The sequence below is a fragment of the Dunckerocampus dactyliophorus genome, chromosome 9 (genome assembly GCF_027744805.1).
Source record: "Dunckerocampus dactyliophorus isolate RoL2022-P2 chromosome 9, RoL_Ddac_1.1, whole genome shotgun sequence".
Taxonomy (NCBI): domain Eukaryota; kingdom Metazoa; phylum Chordata; class Actinopteri; order Syngnathiformes; family Syngnathidae; genus Dunckerocampus; species Dunckerocampus dactyliophorus.
Window position 1 is genome coordinate 18,676,916 of NC_072827.1, and position 17,877 is coordinate 18,694,792.

Sequence of the window (17,877 nt, forward strand, 5' to 3'; positions counted from 1 at the left end):
TCCAGATTGTCACCAAAAGATGCAGTGCCGCCACTCCACAAGGTTTTGTGGACTTTGGTTGAGTAGTTTTTTGTGTAATCCTAACTAACAAGTAACATCAATTCAATGCTTGGCAGAGGTAATGATGCACTATTTATCATTTGTATGTGTTTATTAATGCAAATGTTCAACAGCATCAGGCATGAGGCCATTATTTATTTATCTTCAAGTTTGTTAGCCACGCGGTTGCTAAGCTACCAAGCTGCTGTTGCAGAGGGATACTGTTGCAGTTTCAAGTTTTCTGCAGCAAAGTCATTTGCATTTAAGAGCCGCGGGCAGAGTGTAGGCAGCAAAAGAAATGGATTTTTAATGTGTTGACACAAATAAAGGCTCACTTTTATTCCTACACACTGTTCAAAGTTGTCCTTAGTAATGAAGCAGAGCATGTGAAAGTAAAATAATAAGTAAAGACAGGAAACAAATGTTTCTCACACCGAGCTGACGTCAGAGACGGCTAATGGAAGCTTGACATCATTTTGTTTTTGAAATTGTATTCAATAAGGCTTAACCCTGTTAATAACAAAAAAATAAACTTATTAGAGACACAATGCAACATGTTTCTCTTTGTTTTCCCTACATTTTACTTATATATATATACATATAGTAAATATATGGGCCAAATATACAGTATGTGTGTGTGATGTATACACACAGTATGTACACTTGTACAGTATACAATTAAAAAAAAAATAATGAAACCAAATTTTATATAAATAATATTCATAATTTATTTCCTAAAATATTTATATTGTTTTTATTTTTCTGAATGAATTTAAATTAAAAACATCAAGAAATTATTCGGCATCCATTAGGTAATTATTTATTAAACATTTTTGAACAATGTGTAATGATATGTATATACACATATTGTACATGGGTCAAATCTAAATACTGCACACACACACACCCAGTATAGCATGTATTTAAAAAAAAAAACGGAAAACATCTATAAAGTCATCAAAAAGATGGACTTTAAAAGTGTGTCTTACCTTGGTAAGCTTCTCTTTACTCCTCTTGCCATCGCCTGTTGCTAGGAGACTGGTAAGCTGACTCCAGTACTTTCCTCCATGTTCTCCTGACTGGGTTTACACCCTAAGCAGATCTTAAAAATAAAGTCAAGTCTTGCATTTTCAATCAGCAGCTGACAGTTTCACTTGAGTCACACACAAGAGACACCAGAACAAAGGCTGTGCTGCTGACAATGACTTTATAAATTAATAAAAACATTCCCTTTAGTGTTCTTGTGACAGTTTTTTTTCTACATTGTATTTGCCCTGCCCCGCCAACACACACACGCACAAACACAATGTGATAATATAGAAAAATATTCGTAACATTCTTTCAGAATGTTTTCCATCCTGATGCTGTTGCCTTCATCATACCTCTGCACTGTATAGCCACCATACTGTTTTTTTGTACAGTATTTACATTTTACATCAGTTTTTGTGTTTCACCTCCAGTAGGGGCGATGCCGGCAGGTTTTGCATAGCTCGAGTTTCACAGGTAAACAAAACAAACAAAAATAGGTGCACACCTTGTTTTTGTGAAAACTCAAACATGGCACAATAACAATTTAAAAAGAAAAACGATTGCTCTGCAAATAATGTCTAAACTTGGCAAATATAGTGAGACATGTTTGTTTGGCATCATTGTCTTTTTTCCCTTGAAATCAGGGGTGTCCAAACTTTTTCCACCGAGGGCCACACACTGAAAAATGAAATTACGGGATCTGGGGGCCTTTGTGATATACTGTATTTAAGTTTGTAAAAAGGGCTAAAACAAACCCATACACTCCTCACAAAAGGTTAGGGATAACTGGCTTTCAGGTGAAATTTCAGAATGATTCTACATCAGGGGTCCCCAACCACTGGTCCGTGGGCAGGGCAGACGAAACGTTTCAGCCGCAATGATAAAAACACACACACACACACACACACAAAAAGCTTTTGTAAATGACTAAATACAATTTTAGGTAAATGCATATCAATTTTGAAATATGGGCCATTATGTTATTCAAAAAATAATACTGTTTGAAGTTTTTGCATGTTTACGTTGTTTGTTGCGAGTGTCCCACTTTGTTTGACAGTCCTTGAACGCACCATAGTGCGTGCGCCAGCCTTTTCCCCACTCTGCAGATTGTCAACTATACTGTATTTTTATCGGGGGTTTTTCACGTCATATTTTCTCCCAAATGCTGATACTCTGTGGGAATGCATAAAGGTAAAGTTTGATGACGTTACTGAGTGGTAATGTGTATATTTGTTGTGTGCACAGCTTATTTATAGCAGTTATTTCATGCTAGCACCATGCCCGTTACCACACACATCAAACAGCGGCGCTAAAATCTTCTCTCTGAAAAACAAACTCCAAGCTTATAGTGGTGGATGGTGGGTTTGTATTCACTTTGTGCTTTTAATTTGATGTTGTTACTGTCTTAGTTTTACACAATACATACTAAATTAGATAAATTACATCGCTATACGACCCCCCACCACCACCACCCCGGTCCGCCGAGATTTGTGGGAACACGAGCCGGGCTGTGGGTCCAAAAGGGTTGTGGACCACGGCGTTAATCAACCAATAAATGTCCTGGTTCAATTAGAATTGGTTATTTAAACAATCCTCTTCATTATGCTGTTCATATTTTGACATCATGTGACCAAGACGACACCTAACAATTGATTAACAGTACTTCAAACTGGATGATCTCAGAGGAGGTGGCCACTGACCTTTGAGTGTCAGAGTTTCAACAGCAGATTGTAACAGAGATACAAGGCAATTGAAAGAACCTGGTATATAGTATGCGTTTCTGACAAAAAAAAAATTCTGCTGTTGTGAATTTTGCCATTCAGTTGCTTTTTACAGAACTCAGTAAGTTGTGCAAAAAGTACTGAAACATTGAACAGCTGGACGTATTATCAAAAGTTCAACTTTAAAAGGTTATAGTGCATTTCACCCTGAAGCTGAATATCCCTAACTTTTTGTGAATAGTATACATGTTTTCAGAAAAAAACAGCGTGCATGTTGAGTTTTATAGGTGACAATGGATGTATTATCATATGCCTCACACATCTTGTTTCAACTTTTGTTGTTTTTTACGTTGCTTGCTAGAGTGTGCCGTGGGCCAATTAAAAAAATAATTAAAAAACAAAACAAAACAAGCTGTGTGCTGCAGATTGCCCCCGGGTCGCACTTTGGACACCCCTGCTTTAAGTCACAGCTTTACAGTAATAACACCCTAAAGTGGCTGTCAGTGGAACTGCAATCGGTCCATACAATACAGTTGCTTGCTGTGAAATAATCTTTTCAAGCATTTACATTTCTAATATTAATGTGACATGTGGATCTCCCTGATTCACTACTATTAACAACAAATGGTGTGACTCCAGGAAGACATCATCTTGGGAGGTTAAAATGCCCGTAACAAACATTGTGTTCTAAGATATGTCTTAAAACCTCTCTTTTCCCTTTTATTTATTAATTAATTTTTTTAAAATCCAAACCTGAACTAACCTGTCAACTTTCTCTCTCAGCAAGCAGATCATCATAAGCTTGTAGGCAGGCAAAAAACAAACAAAAAACAACAAGCTTTTAAAGTGAGTTGCTAGTAGTTAGCATATGGCACCAGACAAATAAGCCAATGACAATCCCACCTCTAACTGGTCCTAACTGGCAATGCAGAGCATTGTAAACTGGGCAGAAAATGACAGTGAATGCAATGTCAGAGTTAAAAGACTCACGGATGAGGTGTTCGGTGTTCAATTACCAATTATGCAGCCTTTCAATGTAAAATGCAGTGTCCATGGAACACGGGAAATCTTTAAAAAAAGGTTTTAAGATATGTTTCGGACACATTACAGTTAAATCCAATTGATCACTCTTTGAAAAGACCTCGGCTAGCACCAACTGAGTGCGCTATTACTTTGTAGGCAGACAAACAACACAGGGAAGTTTGGCCTATAGGTAAATAATATAATACATGATATGAGACATGATATGCACAACGTCTTTTAGACATCCCACCCATAATGCTTTTGGTATGAGAGCATGGCCATGGTTAATGTCTCTGTTGACAATCCAGTAGTCAACGTATAAAGATGGCGAGCAGGCGGTGCCTACTCCTCGGCGTCTGTGCCAACAAAGGGTAGTGCGACGGCGTGCTCTTGAGCAAGGGCGGCCAGCTCCTTGAGGAACTCGCAGAAGACGACGGCGCAGTAGACTGCGTTCTTCACGCGCAGCGCCTCGGCTTGCTTCTCCAGATTGGAGGCTCCGCCCACTCCTCCTCCACCGCTGCTACCACGGAACAGAGCGCTGTGCAGTGTTTGGCCACCAACCCGTACGTGCGCCAGAGCCATCTGGGCAGCACTGCGAGTCCGGGTGGGGCTGTTTGTGTGGCGAAGGATCAGGTCGCTAAGAGATGACTTGCGACTCTTGACTGGGACGAAAGAATGTGCCACGAGTCAGGAAGTGAGCACCATAACCATCATGCCTTTCAAACCCTGGCTCCCACACTCACCTAGTGAATCAGAGCGCCGCAGGGCAGGGACGGCGCCAGGGGGCTCACTCCAGTCCACTTTCCCACGGGCCATCAGGTACAGTTGGGCTTTCCTCAACATGGATGGGAAGTCCTCATGGGAGGCGGCAAAGGCCTCGATGCGGTTCTTCACCGAACCCAAAACCTGTCGACACGTGAGAGAGTGTGAGTGGGCGAGGCTAAGGGCGGTGTTGACATGGCGGGGGTGCCGCATACCTGGATGAGAGACTTGACACTTGGCTGGAAGACCATGTTGGTGTTTAGCAGGAAAGAGCGCAGGAGCGGCTGAGGATAGCATGCCAGTTGGGCCACCATACCCGTCAGTAGGATGTTGACATACAGAGAGTTCTGGAGCATGTTCTCCAGCTTGGTGAGCAAAACCAACATGAACGGACCTGCAAAGACACCAAAGATGGATCCTTTGCATGTTCCCTAAAAAAACATTCAGGCATCGCCATGAGGTTGTTACCTGTGTATGGCTGACATGAGGCTCCATTGAGCGGTCTGGCTGGACTACAGAGGGCGGTTCCAGAAGCTTCCCTCTTGTCATCAGCTGCCATTTTTGCTTCCAGCCCTGATATGTGCTCCTCCTGCCGCTTATCAGTATAGGACTTGGGGTTGGTCTCCTCCTGCTGGCAGGCTGCGGCACTGCACACAGTCACACGGTCCTCCAGCTCTCTCAGCTCCTGTGTGAAGGCCTCGATGTTGATGCCTTCGCCATTAGAGCCCTCGGGGTCATGCGTCTCATCGGGAGATTGTTCCAGAAGTTCCTCGATGAGACTCTGCACCGTGGGCCCACTTTCACATGAGGGTGCCCCGTGCAGGTTGGAGGCGTCGTCGGTGTCCGACAGAGGCGGGGTGGGGGCAGATTTGGCGTCACTGATGGCGTCACTCTTGTTTAATATGGACTGCTGAACAGGGCAGCCCTGGGAGGAGCATGTGACGACAGAACCATTTTGATTTGCGTTCTCATCTAAAAACTGCTGGTCGCCCAAGTCTCTCTTCACCTTCTTCACCTCATGGCTCAAACACCCCTCCGCAGTCTCTGCCGTCCCGTTGTAGATTGCAACATAACCAACGGTGATGGCGGCAGGACTGTGAGGCGTTGGCGTGGGGGCCAGTTGGGAACTGGATAAAGGGACGGGCAAAGAGGATGGCACGAGAGGGGGGACAGGTTTCAGGAGGACCTCTTCTCGCTGCAAACTGCGCTTCTTGGAACGCGGCGTGAGGCTGATGCAGTTGTTTTGGCCGATGGTCACGTCCCACTCGCCGCTGTCCCGCTCTGAGCTGCTCCACTCGGACCTGGCCGCAGCCACAATGGCTTCCCTCTGCTGGCCCAATGACGTATTGCTGCCTCCTCCCGGCTGGAAGGAGAAGTGCTCGGGGAACATGGCCATGGAGGGGTTGGAGGCGGGAGGGGGCGGGGGTGGAGGCGCTGCTGTGTTCGGGGAAGGGTTTTCACCGTCGTATGGTGCTGACCAACCCCGACAAGCCCAAGAGCAAAGCTCGATGTTTCGTCGGGCGTCTTTCAGATAGTCCAGGTAACCTGATTCCCACTCCAGACTCTCGTGCTGTTGGGGGTGCATGGGGCTGTCTGGGCTGTAAGAAATGGGGGTGCCGGGCTGTGGCAGCTCCATGCTGGGAGGGGTAGGGGGGCGACCTCCTGACCCAACTCCACTACTATGCTGGCGGATAAAGAAAGCCAAGCGCGATGGCGTGCCAGGTCTAGGTGTGGCCGGGGACTCAGCTCCCGCATTGCTGAACACTGCAAACAGAAGGAGCCACAAGTCCACTTCAGGTCAAAGTCATATGACGCTTGTTGGTGATGAACAACATTCCCTCTAAGCTAAATGCGTGCGCAATTGCGCACTGATCTTGTGTTCTCAGCGTACAGCGCAACAAAATAAAATCCAACCTAACTGTAAAGAAAATAAACACATAATTTATTCTGTACCGTTTTGTAATGCAACTCTCTGAGTGACAGGCGACAACAAGTGGTAACAACACAATGATTAACACTGTCCAGCCAATGATGAGATCCTGTTGGTACGTAGTTACTGAATACAAACAATCAATTAATTAAAGGGATGGTTTGGATTTTTTGACATGAACTATGATATCACCATCAGTGACTTACCCCCCAATTGGTCCCGTGAGTCCAGTTCTGTGGGAGATCCGTGACGAGGAACGTAGTTCTGCTTAGTTGCTGGGGCAACATTTGCATCACAAAAATGCCTCCTCAAAAAAAAAAAAAAAAAAATCAGACCTCACAAAAAACGCTCTGCATTATATTCTTCTCCCACTGTTTCCTTGCGCACCATCACCTATGCATTCATGCGTATGTGATGAAGACGCTCACATCTTTTTGTGAGGTCTAATTTTTTTGAGGAGGCATGTTTGTGATGCAAATGAATTACTCTTTTGAATGCATACTGTTTGGAGAAGCTAAACTCTTTACTTAAATGGCCCCAGCAACTAAGCGGAACTACATTCCTCATCATGGATCTCCAACCAGAAGTGGACTCACAAGATAAATTGGGGGGGGTAAGTCACTGTTGTAGTACACTGCTGAAGGGGATGTCATACACTTTCATGTCAAAAAATCCGAACTATCCCTTTAATAGTGCGTTACGTAGTACATGCCACTGTTTTGCAGGTTAGCGTATAGATTCTGGTGCAGGGGAGTTAAGGGAGCTAAATGCTGCTTGTTAACGACGTGTCATGGCAAAATGGGGCATCCACTCAGCAAGCAAAAGTAATTAAAAAAAATATATAAAAAATCCAATAAGAAAGGGCTGCTCTGAGCCAGTTTTCTGAGTGACAAGTGTGGACTAAATGAGTGGCTTAACGGTGCATGTGTTACTGGCATGCTTTTATTTTGATAGCCGCACTTACCGAATACAGGAAATGTTAACATGAGTTTACCCAAGTGACACCAAAGGGACCAGAAGGTGGTTGCTTTTTTTGGTTGAGATTTTTTTTATTTTAATTTTTTATTTAGACAAAAGTAAACATACACAGCAAATATAGCATCAATTTCAAGTACATTTCCGGAATGAAACAGTGCCAGAACAGGCTGCAGCAAAACAGAAAATAAATAAGGAAATACAAGTATACATAATTAACAAAATAAACGGTAAAAAAGGAAAGAAATGGAAAATGAAATGATAAACTAGGTGTTTCCTACAAAATTTAGATCATTAACTGGACAGGTGCACAAGTGTGCACAAGTGTGCACGTCTGACGGCGCTCACAGAGGTTGATGCTCAGGTAGTTTGTGTGTATGCTCAGATACTTGAAAAATTAGCAGGAACTTTGGTGTTGAAGTCTCACTGACCTTTGGCTCGAAATGCAGCATCTTCATCCCGCTCTGTAGAGGGCACAATGCTCAGACGGCAGCATTCTGGAATCAGTGACAGGAACTTGTCTGCGCACCTCCCATACATGTCCGTCTCCCTGATAGCACGCCGCTGACTCAGCATGACATGGCCGCAGGGGAGCAGGTACCTGGGCAGGCGCCCAACGGTCATAATTAATACTGTAGTTTGATTGATGATGCAAATGCTATGCATTATTGCTATGCAATGACATACCGGAGGACGAGCTGCAGCATGATGTCTTCACAGTTGAAAGCCAGAAGAGTTCTGAAGAGGCTCAGAGACACCATGCAGAGCTACGACACAGTAAAGTGTTCAATTTAGCTTGTACAACCTCCACCAGAGGTAAGAGAAAAAACTTTTGTTAATTAGCAAAAACAACAAAACAATTGTTTCACAAAATTTTGTAGAGTGCTGGCACATGGGCCAGTTGGTTTTGGTGCAGAGATTCAAGAGTTTTTATTGTCATATGCACAGTAAAACAGGTAGTTCTGCTATGCCGCATAAAAGGTGCAGATTGAGGAATTTCTTTTCACTTGGTCATTACTAGGGGTGTACCAGTACACCGTAATCACAATTCGGTAAGTACAGTACTTCAGTTTTAAGGTCTTGGCTTGTTTCATTTTGTGTACAGTTAGAGAACATCATCAAAAATCATGTCAATATATGCTAAGCTGCTTGAAAAAACATCCACACCTCATCTTTGTATTATAGGTGATCAAGCAAATTATTGTTCATTCATTCATTCATTCATTCATTATCTACGCCACTTGTCCTCACGAGGGTCACGGGGGTATGCTGGAGCCTACTCCAGCTAACTCTGGGCGCTAGGCAGGGTACAGGGTACATCCCAGACTGGTCGCCAGGGAAATATCAACGTCTAGACCAGGGGTCTCAGACTCGCGGCCCACCAAATCGTATCTTGCGGCCCGCGACTGGACATCAAAGAGTAGTGTAACTGCAGCCCGCAACATCTGGGCAAGCTCAGTGTTACCTACATACTTACAGGGGCAAGTTAACACCAACACTGAACTAACAGTGGTGTTATCACATGGAACGGGGGAGGGGTGGCCCTTTAGCGTTATTGTGAGCCATGTATTGTGAATTGTATCGTATCGTGAGGTACCCTGAGATTCCCAGCCCTACTCCCAATACTTGATGCGGCCCAGCCTCACCCAGACTCTACCTCCAGTGGCCCCCAGTGAAATTGAGTTTGAGACCCCTGGTCTAGACAAACAACCATTCACATTCATATCTATGGACAATTTAGAATCGATTAACCTAACATGCATGTTTTTGGAATGTGGGAGGAAGCCGGAGTACCCGGAGAGAACCCACACACGCAAAGGGACAACATGCAAACTCCACACAGAGATAATAATAATTAATAATGAATACATTTTTGCAGAGGGCACCCAGGTGGCATAATGGTACACACTGCTGCCTTGTGTGTAGATGGCACAGACTCTCAACGGTCTGTTTCAACTGTCTTCCTATTCTGCAAAATAAATCAGACAGATCTTTCGTTGAGTAGTTTATTCCTATTCTCCACCTGTGCTAATGGAAATTTTCCACAAGTTTGGCCTTCCGTCCTTCACTTTCAATGTGCAATATCGTACACCTCTGTACCAAACCAAGGTTCTGTACCAAAAAAATCATATTACAATTACATGTAGCACTACAGTCCTAGTCATTACCGTCTGCTTGCACTGAGGCCAAGAGTGGCGGTGACCCACTAGATCCAGAAGATGAACCTCTTTAAAAAAAACTTTTTTAAAAAGTTGGCTCATTTGCTATGGGCATGACCTTTTTTTCTTTCTTTCTTTTTTTTTTTTTTTTTTTTTAAATCAAACAAGTCAGTTGAACATGTTCAGGTTTGTTGAGCCACATTCCACTGAGTGACATGCAACCTGTGAGTGTTTTAGACACACAAACTGACAATATTCTCGAAAAAGGTCAAACAGGTCACACACTCCACCTCTCGGCAGTAAGCATCTCAGTTCAACCCAACTGGACAGACAACACAGACACACACACACCCACACGGACACACACACACACCGACCAACCCTTGAATTGCTGCTGATGCGCGTGAGCAATGTGTCCAGGATGGAGTCGTTGTCCAGGCGATGCAGCAGAATGAATCGCAGGAAGGTTTTGAGGAGGGCTGTCTCACTCACACTGCGCAGGAAAAGATCCAAGTAGGCGGTGCTGGCTATCATTTCGTCCACTGATGACTACAACACACACACACCAGCAATAAAAACATTTTGTACAACACAGTTAACATGACAAAATAAATTTGTGCCTTATTGTATGCACCTTGTGCAGGGCAGGGCCCATGACAGGAACCAGGAAGCCGTTGTGCAGGTAGTCCAGGAGCTGGGAGCGCACCAGGTGATGAGCAACCTGTACCACGGCATTGCAGAACTCCAGCGAGTTCATAAAGAGAACAAGGGAGGACACGCTCATCCAGTCCTCGCGCCGCAAGGCATGCCAGTCGTCCCCTCGCACCTCAATCTTTCGGGGAAGAGACGAGTAGAGCGCGCTCAAGCCGGTTGCCAGCACCTGAGGACAGCCGGAGACTTCAAGGTGAGTGACAGGATTCAGAATAGTCACCTCTGGTGGACGAGATTATCTGAGCGTGCAGCGGTATCCAAACTTTTTTCTCCAAGGACTGCATACAGAATAACTAAAGCATGCGGGGGCCATTTTGATACATTAAAGATGCTAAAACCAATCCAATGTAGGTCGGTATAACGATTTATCAGTGCTGATGTGAAGCAATCAAAAAGAGAGCTTGGGTTATATGAATGCTGTGTGACTTGATGTGTTCTTTAACAACCATGGCACACATGCCCCCCCCCCTTCAACCCAACTGGACAGACAACACAGACACACACACAGACACACACACACACACACACACACACACACACACACACACACACCGGGCAGAAGTAGGAGTTCTCTGCGATGTAGTGAGCCACGTTGTCATTGCTGGCTGAGGTGGCCATGACCAGCAACAGTGCATCTCTGGCCTGTTGTCCGATGGCGCCGTCACGGTGGATGAAGGGCACGAGGAGTGAGAAGATCAGTAGGTTGGTGGATCCTTGCTGGATAGGTGTCGCCTGGAACAACATCTCCAGAAGCACAGGCTGCTGGGCCATGGACACGCATATCTGGTCAGATATTTGGGAAGGTCATTATGGTTATTATTTTGTGACCATTAGACTTGGTAAAGAACACCCAAAAAACACAAAATACACTACCTGATTGAGCAGCAGAACTAGACTGTTTTCCAAGGCAGCAGGACAACCAAGTTCCGGGTCAGCGCAGGCACCCAGCAGCCTGAGTAGGGGGTGCAAGATGGCTGCATGCTGCAGCAAAAGCTGCTGGGATTGGCCTATGAGCATCTCAAACAGCTTGAGCAGTGCTCCCTGGCTGTCTGGGTCCAGGCCACGGCGAAGGTGCCACCGGACCACACACCCTAGAATGTCCTGGCTGACCACCAAGTTCAGTATGGGGCCTGCGACTCGCTTGTTTGTGCCGCCCTCCGACGCCTCGGCAGGCCGCTCCTCAGCCAGCAGACAAAGCATCTGGTCCGTGTGGTTCCTGACTGCAATCAAGTCATCAGTGGATGATGACGACTCACTCTGCTCCAGCACACGTGACACCTGTAGCATGCAGTGAAAATGTCTAATTATTGAACATTTAAGATACACGTGTCATAGTAACACTCCTGAATAAAGCCTAAAGCCAGTGTAGACACACAAGTGCACAACCAAAGTGATGAATCAGCGTGACTACAGTGATGATGTGTTGTCATAGATAAAGTGTTACTTCCTTCAATTTTGTCAGCCTCATTGTAAATGGGTGCTAAATAAGCACAGATGCTTCGTACAAATGTTGAGCGCATGTAAGCTTGTTAAAAAAAATTACAGAAGACAAGTACTTGACAATTTAATATTTAAGATGCTCACCTGTCTCCAGTGGTTCTCAAACACCATCAGACATGTCTCCGGGTCGGCTGTGCAGGGGGCCGACGGTGCGGCGCCCCAACCCGGCCGACTGCCAGGAGCCCGCGTGTTCAACTTGCTCAGCCAGCTCATATCACACACGGCGGCAGAGGCGGGTTAAGGGTTGTAGCAAACGACAAGAGGAGCTGCGTTGCTCAAAGAGAGGATGACGTGGATGAGAAGTGGGGAGGTGCTATCGTTGTGGCTGTCAGTCAGTGTTGTCGTTCACGAAGTGCTACAAGTCCTTCGAGGAGACCCTGTCATCCGGTCTGAATCCAAGACCACTCCATAGCCGGTCTGGACTCTTAGCTGTTAGAAGAACACCAACATGCTCATTCACTGGATTAGCACATTGCATCTTAAAGATAAGTGTGTATAAGTTTTAATAAGTTTAATCCGGTTTCCTCTCACATCCCAAAAACATGCATGTATGCAGGTGACCAAAGTCAGCTGGGATAGGCTCCAGCATACCCCAGCGACCCTAGTGAGGATAAGCGGCATAGAAAATGGATGGATGGATGGTATTATTTTCTTGTGCTTATTGTACACAATAGCAACGTTTACATTTAACTCCTGGTGGAATAAAGAGATGCATCTGGAGGGATTCATACATTGTGGGTGTGACATCCACCAAAACATTCAGTAGGTTTACATGCACCAAAACTGATTCAGGAAATATTTCGGTCTTCCAGTTTTCACACTTCAATGTGAAGTCCCTGTTTATCTGCACCCTGTGTAAGTCGATGATGGGCCAAACACTGTGTGCCTCTGATTTTGGTCATTTCAGCTTCTTTAGCTATGTGGGTGGAGGAAGAGAATGCTACATGCCAATAGCTGTCACTCGCAGGACCTGTCCATCCATCGGATAAAATAACTTTCCACAGCTCTTTCGTGTTATCAGTAACATTTTAATGCATGTTTAAATGATATCTGCTTTGGTTCTTGTGATTATGGTGCTCCTCCAAGGCATAGAAAAAAAAAATCGCCACTGAGGTGGATTTCTTTGACTATTTAAGTACAAACTTTTAAATACAAAGTAGACAATGACATCTGAATTGTCAGTCTTACTTCACTAAATAAAGTATGATTAATGATGTTGGTTGTGGATGTCTTTCTCACATTTTATGTTATCTAATGAAATACAAATGCATTATTCTCGGTCTATTTGAATTCAAATTTGAACACAGAAATTAAGTTTAGGTGGTAAAATAAGGCTGTTGGATATGTTTCTACCCACTGGGATGCTCCCAGGCACCCGATCAGGCTTCAAGAACATTCTGCCATTTATTAAAGGGGTAGGTTTTTATTGTATCCCAGGGTTTCCCATACATTAATGTTACAATGTTAATACATTGTCAGTATAATGTTATACATTAACATGAACGACGGTGAGCAGATATCTTAGTAGTGCCAAGTATCTGTAGCGGCCGCCACATACGCATTATAATGATCAGTCTGAACTTAATGAGCTGTCCAGCAGCCAACAACGTGCTTGACAACACACAGTGTTTGCAAACGACAGCACGTTGCACGTCATCAAACAGAAAGACAGTGCAAACCGAAAAATAAACAGCGCAAGACCTAACAGTCAAGTCAACAGTCAGTCAACACACAACAATAAGTACAATTCTATGTGTGAAACAATGACTAAGCGCTAACACAAAGTTGTCACTTCAACTGTTATTTACTAAGTTCCTACAAGGCATGCTGGGTAAGCCGGCAGCAATTACAATACAACACACCGATACAATACAACAATACAATACAACAAGATATTAGATCGACAATTATGTGTACATTATCTTTAAAATCAGCACACACTTACATGGAGTTGAGGAAACAACATTAATGTTTTTTTAATTTCTCGTGCATGTTATAAGGCATATGAAACGCACGTCCCACACTGCAAGATATGAATGCTGTTGTATTTTGTGCGGGTTCAATCAGACAGCAAGGTGTATTCCAAAATGCAAGTTCAATCAGACGGCCAGGAGTATTCTACAAGGCAAACCTTTTTTTCAACTGCGACCTTCAGGTCCGCTTAGCAACACTTGGGCGACCTCCGCGCACCACAGTCTGTAGCCGATAATGCTCAGTCGATTGTTTGCAATTCACCATTAAAAAGATGATAAAAAAGAAGAAGTGGGTAAATATTGCTATCGTCATTTCAGATAAATGTGCAATGACAGTAAGACAGTAATTGCTTAGGGACAGCAAAACTGTGCAAACTTGTGCATATGTTGCTGTCTGCAAAACTTTCACTTGTTCCATCGTTCATTAAGCTACAATCACAAACATGCTAACCCACACAGACAAAAAATAATGGTCATGGAATAATTTCCATGACAACCATCTAGTGACAACTAAGAAGCTTTGTCACTCAACAACAACAAGACCACATATGACAATCATACGACTAATCACCTTAGCTTTTATTTTATTATTCGCTCAAGGAGACTCTTGCCTCTTAGAACCTGGAAGTACGTGATATTTCTAGTGAAGGAGTCCAAGAAAGGTTTACAAAGTCTGCCAGTTCTGTGTTGAAGTTTAGCTAGGTTAACTTTTAAACAACTGTTCTGTTATCATTTGCAGCTGCATGACTTAGATCACATGATCTGGACTTGCGGCAGTGTCCAATAAGTGCTTTCTTCAAGGTGTTTCTGATAAAATTATTAAGTCTTTATTTGCACATGATGGCTGCAAAAACAGATGAATACATGTCCAATAAGTCAGCTCCACTCACCTCGCAATCAATCGATCGATCAACCAAGCCAAAAACCTTTACTGCATGTCGGACCCTTCAGCTTCAGGCGAAATGAAACCTTCCTTTTTGTTTTGCCGAGAAGCGGATTAGGAGCTCAAAGTTCACCAAGATTTCCAAGCAGGGAGGTTCTGGGCTGTAAAGAAGAAAGTTCTGTTCAAGAACAAGATGGTTCAAGTCCAAAGGTCCAGTGTGAAACTGAGAACAAGTAAGCTCCTAAAAGTGCTACTACAGGTATGCACTGGTGGGCGGTGAGCTGCTCCACTTAGACTCACCTTTGCACCTTAGGGTTGAACCACTACTGCCAAGTAGATTTCTCTTCTCCGCAATAAAATGTGACATTTCAAGGACTGTGTCACTGTGCCACACACAGATAAGAAGACCAACAGGACCACACACACAGGAAAGATGACTGATATTTTAGCTCATGAAGGACGTCGACTTCCTGTCAAAGCACACCTCCTTCACGTCACTCCCCTGACTTTATTTTAATCTTATTTTCTCTATAGCACCAGATCACAGCAGATGTAATTTAAGGACACCTTTCCTATGAAATAGGCAAATACATTGTTCTTTTAAACGAAATAGCGTTATCTTATTTATGCTATTTACACAACAGCATGTCATTTCTGTCTCTACATCGTCATGTTTACAATCTCTCATCTGCTTATCGTGCAGAGGGCCAAACGCATTCACGGTTGAGTCAATATTCGGAAGCCACGCTCCTTGCACGTCCGTATTTACACTTAGTCTTTTGAGTGCATAAGTGCGTACACACGGATAGGGTTGGGCACAATGTTCCCCCTTAAGCTACACGCCTGCGCACTGGTCCAGCTTTCTCAGCGTACAGCAAATCTAGGCAGAGCACAAAATAAAATCCAACCTGAACAGTAAATAAAATAAACACATAACAATTTATTCTGTGCCATTTTGCAATGCAACTCCGTAAGTGACAGGCGACAACAAGCGATAACAACATATAAACACAATGACGAACACTGTCCAGCCAATTATAAGATCCTGTTGGTACGTATTTCCTTATGCAGCCAATCAATTTATTGTTATTATATGGAAAACAAAACAAAAAACATGTACATCATGACCAATTATGCAAATTGACAATTGACAAATAAAGAACAAGATAAAAACATTAAAGCGTTTCTATAGGAAACCATGATTAGTTTGCTGTTGGTAGCAGTTTTTAAGGATTCCATGCAGTATTTGATGGTCACATGGCTAAAAGAACATGTGACATTCATTGTGTTAATGGTCATTATGATGATGCTTATTTCTCCAGTTTCTAAAGCCAACATGGCACACACATATAAGCAAATAACATGACAATGGAATGTCTGTAATTGAATAGAATTGCTAGAAAAATGAGAAAGTCACTATATTTATAAATGGTATTATTATTTTTGGAATATATTACCTGACATGGTTGTGGTAGGTTGGGTTGATGTCAACGCCGTTCTTCTTGTGCAGTGTGATAAGTGGCTGTTAGTATTGTAATTGCATGAGACGTGATCCCAGTCATGTTATGTGGCTGTATGTGTAGCTTAATACATGTGTGTACAGGATGTAGTATGCCAGGGTATGTACGATACATTCATATTTGCGGACCGCAGTCCCAGGGAGATTTATTTTGGGTTCCACAAAGATGATGTTGAGCAAAAGAACATGAAATACAAAGCGAGTATGAAATCTGTCGTAACCACTCAAAGCATATTACGTAAATGGTGGAGAGTTGTTGGCGCTTGTATGTGTATCCCATTATGTGCATTATATTTATTGAAAGTAATGTGTGGCAGTTGGTCAATAAATTACCGAAAAACAGTTAATTTGCATTTCCTGCAATTATTCCTGCATAGATATATAGTGGTCGGGGTTTTATCGTGCATTTATCGTTATCAAGGTAAAACTGCACAATTTATCGTTATATTGATTTGAATTCATATCGCCCAGCCCAAATATACAGTATAGAGTACAGCAGTTTGTACAGTAGATAAACAATATTAACTACTTGATCAACCAACCATAATTGGAGGCCTGTTTGCAATGACTGATTACAAAAATGCCACAACGAATACAATACTACTTATATTTAAGAATCATCATCAGTTTGACCAAAATATCCATGGATCCTGGTTGCAGCCATTATTATTATTCTTACAAAATCCCTTCAATACATTGATGGATGCTCTGAGAGGACCATGGTGTCACCCAGCAAAGCAGACTGTAGTTTAGCGCATTTCAAAGGATAGATGATGGAGCAGTGCGATTGATTCCTCGTTCATCATTATAGACACTTTCAAAGGTGCTACTTTCATCTCGTCTGGTAAAACATGGAGGCCACTCACCTTGTTTTGGTGTTAAGAGTCTTGACTTGCTGATTTTAGCTGCTAGCTTGCATGTTAGCTAACAGCTAACGGCTAGCCACTAACGACTCTCACAACCAATATCAGCGCCGCACACGGCCGACTGACGCCCAGCTGGGCACCCCACAGTGGAGTCAACAACACCTAACACTTCGTGTTCCGGGCGGCAGCGCATCTTGTTAAGGACACATCAACATCCTGAAACGCTGTTTAGCCCGATGATAGTCCCTGACCCACCGCCATCTTTGCTGTGACTCCGCCCACGCGGCCACGCGATGCTCGCGAACATTGTAACCCACTTCCTCAGCTTCTGTCTGGTTCATGTCATAATTAACAACATTTGCATTTGAAAGTAAAGGACATTTATTTAGAAAAAAAGGTAAAGATAAAGCAATGAATATAAATAATAATATAAATACTAATAATACATAGGAATTGAAACCGGTCTAATAATAAATAATATAAATTTATATAAATAAACAAATGTTTTTTCCACAGAAAAAAAAACAGAACCGCTTGCTGACTTCCTCAACTTAACTAGGATAGGTGAGAGGTACAGCTTCCTTGAAATAAATTAGTTACAAGTGCTGATAGCTACTAGCGGCTGACTAGCAACAATGCCAAACACAAAGCAAAATTATACTGGCCCTGAAAATACGGATTCAAAATCAGAAATAGGGTTAGTCTGGCTCTGACGCCTTGAGTTAAAAAACTTTCAGAATTTAAAGATATTCTCAAGAGCAAAAATTTGATACTATAACAAGTCTTG

General features: G+C 43.2%; 1 protein-coding gene across 2 annotated transcripts; it reads right to left on the reverse strand.

Moving 5' to 3' along the window:
- Positions 1–853: 853 nt before the first annotated feature.
- Positions 854–17,359, reverse strand: fhip1b (FHF complex subunit HOOK interacting protein 1B). 2 transcript variants are annotated; one of them, XM_054787645.1, is made up of 13 exons: positions 17,091–17,359; positions 14,713–14,866; positions 11,934–12,278; positions 11,223–11,627; positions 10,902–11,132; positions 10,273–10,518; positions 10,020–10,187; positions 8,167–8,246; positions 7,911–8,080; positions 5,043–6,338; positions 4,790–4,968; positions 4,556–4,718; positions 854–4,474 (listed from the first exon to the last, which is right to left on the reverse strand). In XM_054787645.1, the coding sequence occupies exons 3-13, from the start codon at positions 12,060–12,062 to the stop codon at positions 4,155–4,157; spliced, it is 3,387 nt and encodes a 1,128-aa protein (XP_054643620.1). In that variant the 5' UTR covers positions 12,063–12,278; positions 14,713–14,866; positions 17,091–17,359; the 3' UTR covers positions 854–4,154. The 2 variants fall into 2 exon arrangements, with proteins under 2 accessions (XP_054643620.1, XP_054643621.1); XM_054787646.1 differs by lacking the exon at positions 14,713–14,866.
- Between the last annotated feature and the right edge of the window lie 518 nt (positions 17,360–17,877).

Coding starts and splice junctions, on each gene's coding strand:
- fhip1b (XM_054787646.1), bottom strand. CDS start 12,062: ATGAGCTGGCTGAGCAAGTTGAACACGCGGGCTCCTGGCAGTCGGCCG. Junction 10,519..10,901: donor AGAACTCCTACTTCTGCCCG/GTGTGTGTGTGT, acceptor GGCTGTCCTCAG/GTGCTGGCAACCGGCTTGAG. Junction 4,969..5,042: donor CTCATGTCAGCCATACACAG/GTAACAACCTCA, acceptor GTGTCTTTGCAG/GTCCGTTCATGTTGGTTTTG.